At 35.4% G+C, this 8,908-nt stretch overlaps 1 protein-coding gene across 1 annotated transcript; it reads left to right on the top strand.

Moving 5' to 3' along the window:
- Positions 1-244: 244 nt before the first annotated feature.
- LOC114257330 (uricase-2 isozyme 1-like) lies at positions 245-8,533 on the top strand. The gene is made up of 7 exons (XM_082912748.1): positions 245-358; positions 893-968; positions 1,217-1,326; positions 7,188-7,279; positions 7,400-7,573; positions 7,742-7,832; positions 8,206-8,533. Exons 2-6 carry the CDS (start codon positions 938-940, stop codon positions 7,767-7,769), a joined length of 435 nt encoding a protein of 144 aa, XP_082768874.1. The 5' UTR covers positions 245-358; positions 893-937; the 3' UTR covers positions 7,770-7,832; positions 8,206-8,533.
- Positions 8,534-8,908: the final 375 nt, after the last annotated feature.

Here is an 8,908-nt window from a genome sequence, read left to right as displayed (position 1 = left end):
CACATAACAATGCTCGAATGTGATGCTGAATCCTGTGCAGTACTGCTCACATCAAGGTCTTTGGTTTTTCCAAGTCATTATCCTCGCACTGAAGGATATAGAGCATCTTGGAGTGAGGGAGGTTTGAACTAGTACTGACACTGTAATAGTGCTCACTATCATACAATTAACTGAATTCCATGTGGTTAAAAAACCAAGGCTGTGTTTCTCTGGATGATTTAAAATTGATAAAAATGCCTAAGTTTTTCCATGATTTGAAGTATAGTTATAATTCTTGCAATCAGGAACTTAACAAAATTAGATTCGAATCTATGAAGGGTTCAGGGATGTTAGCTAGTATCTAGGTTACAATCTCAAGGTTGGCATTCTTCATCTTTCTTGGTTTTAGGATGGTAGTTTTGCTTTTGGTTCTATTGGCTTGCAAGTCAAAAGTAGTATTGCTTATTTTTATGACGTCTTAGATGTTTTCGTAACTAGGAATTACATTTATTTTAGATGTTCATATCAACGACCTTTTTGGTAGGCTAGGAGTTTAAGGATGGAGAAGTCCAAATTTCTGGATAAAAGTTGAAGCTCAGATAGTTGTCTTTTCAACTCTTCCAGTAACATTCGTGGTCTCAAATGTTGTCCTTGTTTATTATGTCTTAAATACCTGGACAACCACTGTGTATGTGGTAGATTCTTTGAGAATCCTTTTTTTATTTTATTTTATTTTATTTAAAAAAAAAAAAAAAAAAGCAGTCATGGACAGTGAAAAACATGTTGATGCCAAAAATGGTGCAAAACTGTCAGAAAACGAGATAGTTAAACTGATTCAGTAATCACATGTTTAGTCTACTTTATAAACACGAGGGTTCCTAAGAAATGCTTTATCTTCATTCCTTTTCTGTAGGTCACTGCCGCCATCATCAAGATAGTGGAAAAGCCATGGGAGCGCATGTATATAGATGGTCAATCACACGAGCATGGTTAGTGTTTTCATCATTCAAAGGCATGAGTAGAGAATAATTCTTGATATGAGATCTTTATGAGTCCCTTGTTAATCATTGATATCTAGGCAGATTATCTCTCGCTCGTCCTGAAAAGGCTACATGCTTGATTTGTAGTAATCTAGAATTTTCCAGTCTTTTAGTGACAATCCAAAATTGTAGTTTATTGAAATTTGGGCATTTTTACAAAACTTATCCATGCTTTCTGTTTTTCTCTTATGTTTAAGGTTTTAAACTTGGATCTGAGAAGCACACGACAGAAGTTACAGTTAAGAAATCTGGTGCTCTGCTGGTGACTTCTGGCATTGAAGGATTGGCAGTGCTGAAGACTACCAAGGTAAAGCTAATTTAGAATTCTTATTATTATTCATTATGTATGTAACTCGATCAGACTGAATATCTTTATTATTTTGTTTTTTGGCTTGACTGGGAAAACCCCATGGTAATTATTGAAGGCCTTTGTATATCCTACTTAATCTGCATCATTCAAGGGTAATTATTATCTGCTTTCGCAATTATAAATTGTTGGTTGATGTTCTCAATGGCAAATGGGTACCTTCTTGGAGTGTGGTCACTCATTTTAGTTCCCTATTTGTTTCTTGATGTCTCAGCATAGGATTTTTGTCACAACTCAAATCCGCCCCTAAAGGTTTGGCCATGACCGGCCTGTATCGAGGCCTCAAAAGCAAAAGTTTTCAAAATAAATGCTAATCCATAACGGGCCTAAAGCGGAAGCAAATAAATAGCAGAACGTCCATTGAGCAAGGATCATTAAACATCATATTCAGATTGTTCATATATACAAGTACAAATCATGTAGATTAGTAATCCAAAAATTACATATTCACAAGTGTCTAAGCAACAAGCTTCAAAAGACTAGACAAAATGTGGAGACAATTTCCAAAAAACAAAAGGCTTCACTTTGGAGGCTTAACAAAACCGGTCCATCAAAAGGTTCTTGAAGCTGACCTAGGGTTGGCCTCTAAGTTGATCACGTACATAAACATATATAAAAACGGAGTGAGCAAGGCTCAGTGAATAATAATAATGTAAGGAGGTTCGTGTGAATGAGCATATGTCTTGAAGAATATTTATCTAACATGTACATGTCTCTATAATCATATTCCAAAATGTCCTCGGGGCTCACATAAGATGGAATAGCCTAGGGCCCAACGTAAGACAGTACGGCCTTAGGCTCAACGTAATGCGCAACAGCCTCGGGCCCAACATAATACATAACGGCCTCAGGCCCAACGTAATACACAACGGCCTCAGGCCCAACGTAATACACAACGGCCTTAGGCCCAACATAGTACACAATGGCCTTAAGCCTAACTTAGCAACGGCTGTTCTGAACCTTATAGGGTCAATGGAACATTGACATGTCTCCACCTCCATCGACCTCATGGCCATTTATCATAACAATTCATACATGGTAGGGTAGATGGAATATCAGCATGTCTCCACCTCCCTTGACCTTAGGGCCATCATATATAACGGAAACATAACGATCTCAGGTCCATTTCATATGCCCTCGTTCATATAGATACCATTGCTTAATTGTTTCCATCAAATTATAATTTATATAACGTATGCTATTCACAATCAAAAATACATGAATCGTAGCACCATTTATCCCAAATATGTCATTCACGGTCAGGGTACATAATTCATGATAAAAAATACATAAGTAAAAAACATATCGTTACACTACTATTCACTTTGCCTGGTTACCATTTTTTAAAAACAGTTTTCAGAAAATTCTACACTCTTATTTTCCGTGTTTTTTTGTTTTTACTGAATTTTTTTTAATATTTTATGCAAATTTTTTACTTTTTAGACACACCTAACATAAATACACCTAAAAAGTAAAAAAATTGTAAAAAAAATCTTTTAAAAATTCACTAAATACCAAAAATACAAAAAAAATACAAGAATTTAGTACATTTTTTGTATTTTTATGTATTTCTTAATTTTTTAAAATATTTTTTCACAATTTTTTTACTTTTTAGACACATCTAAGTAAGGTGCATCTAAAAAAGTAAAAAAAAATGTTTAAAATTTTAAAAATATTCACTAAAAACAAAAAAACACAAAAATCAAAAAACTTAGTTTTCAAAAAACTTAATTCAGAAAACTCAAACCAAACACAGTGATTACTCACAGTGGTTTAGTCGAGCGACAGTCACTTTCCTCAAGTGACCTACACATGGCGGCACATACACAAATGGATAAGCCACACATTTTTTTTCTTAACTTCTATTCTTTAATCATTCTTCCGTTCGTTCACTTGCTAGTAATTCTTAAGCATTTCTGAGGAAGTAAATATAAACATTAACAGATGCAAAGGGTCAAAAAGGGTAACAAGAGGTGACAGAATTTCTCTCCAATTCCCGCACGTGCAGAGAGGTGTGCCGCACGTGCAGCCTCACACGTGCCTTTATTTCAGAATGCCGAAGTTGTTTCCCTTGTTTTCCGCACGTGCGGCTGTGCGTCCCGCACGTGCGGCCATGAACCCTACACGTGCGGTCCTAGGCTTTGTTTGAGCAGTCCGAAAACTCAACAATTTCAAACTTTTCAAAGGCATTTCAAGGCTTTATTTCAAGTAATTTCATTTCAAGAACATAATATATATGATCATAATAACCATAAAATTCAAGCCCAAGGGGATCAAACTTCTTTTAATTTAACATATAAAACCCTAATTTTCATATTTCCTTCATTTTCCATCCTTTCACACTATATATATATATAGCTACAAGAGTTCAAATCATGCAAAGGCTCAAGATTACATAACAATTTCCACAATCTAAGTCAAATCAACTCCAAATAAAGGAATCAACTCATAAATCAAGCAAATGCAAGGATTACATGTTCATTTTTATGAGATTTGTTCAACCAAGATCATAACTCAAAACCCTTACTTTTATGAGTGCAAAAGCTCCATCTTAGGTTTTGAATCCAAGCAATTGAAAAGACATTTCAAGTATTTGAGTTGATTAACGCTTACCTTGGGCCAATCTTTAAGTTACTTTCTTTAATTTCCTCCAATCCCCAAGCTTAAAGTTGAATCCTCTTCTCCTCTCTCTTTTCTCTTCTTCTCTCTCTTTTCTCTCCACGTTTTTTTCTCTTAAAAGGCTAAAGATGAGCTCCAATATATATAACAAGTCATATATATCTATATAGGCCAACCAAACATAATTTAACGAATCAGACGAAATCAATTTTCAATTAAACTGCCCGAATGACTCTAAAAATTCTAATTAACATATTCATGTACTCAATTTCGGTTTCTGAACTCATTAAAGTCGTTAATTTTAGTTTCAAAGTGTTAACTCTAGGAGTTTTAGCCAAATAAGGCTAATTAATTCATTACGAATCAAATTTTTACAAAACTTCATATAAGGTCCTAAAAATTATGCTAATCATAATTGTAAAGTCAATTTCGATTTATCGCGCCTCTAAGGCTTTCAATTTTCAGTCCAAAGGTCGCAATTTCAACAGGTTTTCTCATAACCGATAGATACAAATTTATAAACATGCAATTCACACATTAAAACATGGAATTTCACATCAAGCACATAATCACACATATAATCACATATATAATGAGGGAATTAAAGCGTATGGAGCATTTGAAAGAGTCGGGTTATTACAATTTTGGTACTAGATTTATGCTTTAAAGGGAAATACCAAGCTAGGAAGGATAGTGTGCGTTGTAGGATAGGATAGTGGAACCAAAAAGGGGATAAATTAGAAATATTTAAGAATATAATGGATAACGAAGGTACTTGGGACTTGAAAGATGATGCTAACACTATGTGGAACTCAATAGCCAATTGTATGAGGAGAATCTCAAGGGAAGTTTTTGGAGAGTCAAAAGGAAAGGACTTAATTCTAGGGAAACTTGGTGGTGGAGGGAAGAGGTTCAAGTGGTAGTTAAGGTGAAAAAAGAGTGCTTTAAAAAGTAGCAAAATGATAGAATTGAGAAAAACCTTAAGAGTTATAGATTGGCTAATAAGGAGGTCAAGAAAGTAGTGAGAGATGTTAAGTTGAAAGCTTATGATGACTTATACACTAGACTAGAGAGTAAGGAGGAAGAGAATAGGGTATACAAACTTGCTAAGATAAGGGAGAGGAAAACAAGAGATTTTAATCAAGTTAAGTGCATTAACTAAGAGTGAGGATTCTAAGGTATTGGTGAAGGATGAAGAGATTAAAGAGAGGTGAAAGAACTATTTTGAGCAATTGTTAAATGAGGAACATGGAGGTACGTTAATAGGGGAGGAAATAGCCAGTAATAAGGAAAACCAAGACTATAGGTTCTATCGCAGGATTATAAACTTTAAAGTAGAGATTGCACTTAAGAAGATGAAATCGGGTAAGGCTTTAGGACCTGATGATAGCTCTATTGAAGCTTGGAAGTGTTTGAGTAAGAAGGGGGTTACGTGGTTGATTAGGTTGTTTAGCAAGGTGTTGTTGACTAGTAACATGCCAAATGAGTGGAGGAAGAGTATTTTATCGCCAATCTATAAGAATAAATGAGATGTCTAGAATTGCAATAACTATAAATGAATCAAACTAATGTGTCATAATGAAAGTATGAGAGAGGGTGATAGAACGTCGATTGCAAGATATAACAGAGGTGTTAGAGAATCAATTTGAGTTTATACCTGGTAGGTCAACAATAGAAGCTATCTATCTTTTGAGGAGAGTAATAAAAAAGTATAGAGAAAAGAAAAGAGACATTCATATGGTGTTTATCAATCTTGAGAAACCATATGATAGAGTGCTTTGGGATATAATCTGGTGGGTTTTAGAGAAAAAAGGGATGACAAAATGTTACGTTGATGTGATTAGGGACATGTATGAAAGGTGGTGACCACTATTCGATCACCTGTTGGAGAGTCAAATGAATTTTCAATTACTGTAGGATTACACCAAAGATCTACCTTAAGTCCTTATCTTTTTGCTTTAGCTATGGATGAGTTGACGACAAATATTCAGGATGATGTGCTATGGTGTATGCTTTTTGTAGATGATATTGTGTTAGTGGTTGAGACTAAATAAGGAGTTAACACAAAGTTAGAGATTTGGAGAGAAGCACTTGAATCTAAAGGATTTTGAATAAGCAGAACTAAGACAGAATACATAGAGTGTAAATTTAGTAATAGTAACAATGAAAGCAGAGAAAAAGTAAAGATTGAGAATCAAGAACTACCTAAGAGTGGATATTGTTTGTTATTTAGAGTCGATTATCACAACGGCGGGAGAGATTGATGCGGATGTGGTCTATAGAATTAAGGTGGGGTGACTTAAGTGGCGAAGTGCGTTTAGGGTACTGTGCGATAAACGAGTACCTACTAGACTAAAAACAAAGTTTTATAGAGCGATTATTAGACTAGCAATGTTGTATGGGATGGAGTATTGAACAACCAAGAAACAACATGTAGATAAGATGAGTGTTGCTGAAATGAGGATGCTAAGGGGGATGTGTGGCAAGACTAAAAAAGATAGAATTAGGAATAAGTATATTCGGGAATGGATAAGAGTAGCACTGATAAAAGATACGTTGAGAGAGAATAGATTGAGATGGTTTAGTTATATTCAACGGAGACCAACGGAGGTAGTAGTGAAGAGATGCGATGCAGTAGCGGTAGATGAAAGTGTTAGGGGATGGAGTAGATCTATATTGACGTTGGTTAGTGTAGTAAAGAGAGATATGAATCTACTTAATTTGACTAACGAAATGGCCTTTGATAGAGCCGCGTGGAGAAGAAGGATTCGTGTAGCCAACCCTGTTTGAGGGGACTTAAGGCTTGATTTGGTTTGGTATTTGTTTTGGTGGAAAACATTTTCTGAAAAATATTTGTTGTATTTTCTAACATTTGGTACGACTTTCGTAGTCAATGGAAAACAATCTTATTTGGACAAAAAATGTTTCACTTCAGAATGGTAGAAAATGTTTTTCAAACTAAAGTCTTATTGCCTCCACTATCATTATCACCACTACCGTTGCCCCCCCCACCCCCTGCCATGCCACCACTGCTACACGACCACGGCCCACCACAACCACCTTACCACTTCCTACCACCACCACTAATACAACTTACCAAACATAGGAAAAGATGTTATACATAACATTTTATGGAAGATATGTTAGTTGTTGAATTCAAAGTTTATTTTTTTGTGTTACAGTCAGGTTTTGAAGGATTCGTGAGGGACAAATACACAATTTTACTCGAAACACGAGAGAGGATGCTAGCAACAGAGGTGATTACATCATGGAGGTATTTAAATCCTGAGGCTTTGCGGCACACCCTATTTGGTTTTCTTCTTATTATTTTAGGTTTTGTATTTGTATTTTGAGGAATTCGAAAGCATGTTTTGTGATAAGTACTGTGATGCAGGTACTCTTTTGATTCTCTCTCTAGCATTCCTGCAAAGCCACTTTACTTTAATGAGAGATACCTGAATGTGAAAAAAGTTTTGGTTGATACTTTCTTTGGTCCTCCAAAGGAGGGAGTATACTGCTCATCTGTTCAAAGCACTCTTTATCAAATGGCGGAGGCTGTTCTTGCAAGGTCTCTCTCTCTCTCTCAAAATGACAACATGGCTAGATGCGTTCACTTGTTATGGTTTTATATGTGGCCTTTGTTGGTGAATGGAGATTGATTCTTGATTGTCATGTTTTCTGGTTTTCTTGATTGTCATTTTTCATTGTCATGTTTTCTTGATTGTCATGTTTTCAGGTTTCCTGATATATCATCAATCCAATGAAAAATGCCGAATATCCATTTCCTACCGATTAATCTATCAACCAAAGATAATCTTATTGTGAAGGTAGGATTTCCTTCCACATTTTCTGTCGATTTCGCCAAAAAAAAAAAAAAAAAAATTTTTTTTGAGTCGTTTGAAATCCCGAGGATTAACTTGAGAGACTACCATGAAAACAAGCAAAAAAATATTTTGACTTATTCAATTCTTACGTTATGCTGCCCTTGGTTGAGGCTGTTAAGAGCATATAGCTCATATATGCATCTTTCTTTTGATTACATAGCCAGTAATAACAGGTAAGAATGTTGTGGTGTGGTTCTTACTTGGGAAGATCAGATTCATTAATCAAAGGGGTCTATGGGTGCAATGCAGTTAACTAAGCGAATGTTTATATGATTTTGTGATGTTTGATGACATTTTTTTTAATATGATTTTGCAGTTTAAAGATGATGTCTATTTACCAACAGATGAACCACACGGATCAATTGAAGCGAGCTTGAGCTGCATCTTGTCCAAGATGTAAAGCTGCTACTAAGTAGTGTTTTCAGTCGTCGTCTTTTTTTCTGCTGTGTCCTCAAAAGGGTTCCATTAGCATACTTGGTGGAATCTAGCGTATCTTAGCCAAACCCTTCGCATGATGGCTTGACATGCGGTTGTATGGTCTGGAAGCAAATTATGTTGTTTAAATAACCAGCTTCTTGCTGACGATTGTGTATTTTAGAGTCATCTCAATCTTTCATGAAGTTTCGTGTTTTCTTTCTGGCGAATCTGTCTTTCTTTTCCCCCTAAAATTATAAGTTTGGAGAGAAGATTTTAGATAATAAAAGTAAATAGGCAAATTTAGGTGAACTGTTCCTCAGCGTGATGCATGAAGTCCATAATGAGTTTTTAACGGTTATTTTTGGTATGCCCAAAAGAGACCTTATTAGCTTTCACAATTTATTTTGTTTGGGACTATGGCCCTGTTTGGTACAGCTTAATTTCAGCTTATTTCAGCTTTCAGCTTAATTTAAACTATTTTGATGTGTTTGGTTTAGCTTATAGCTTATATCTTATAGCTTTGTGGAAGTCAGAAAACAGCTTATTCTTTAAGTGGGGCAGGAGATGCTTTAAGAATAAACTGAAAATCAGCTTAAGCTGAA

This window comes from Camellia sinensis, unplaced genomic scaffold (assembly GCF_055761805.1).
Source record: "Camellia sinensis isolate YWXY unplaced genomic scaffold, ASM5576180v1 Unanchor47, whole genome shotgun sequence".
NCBI classification, from domain to species: Eukaryota; Viridiplantae; Streptophyta; class Magnoliopsida; order Ericales; family Theaceae; genus Camellia; species Camellia sinensis.
The sequence above is the reverse complement of the archived record's forward strand: the minus strand, read 5'-3'. Positions and strand labels throughout refer to the sequence as shown.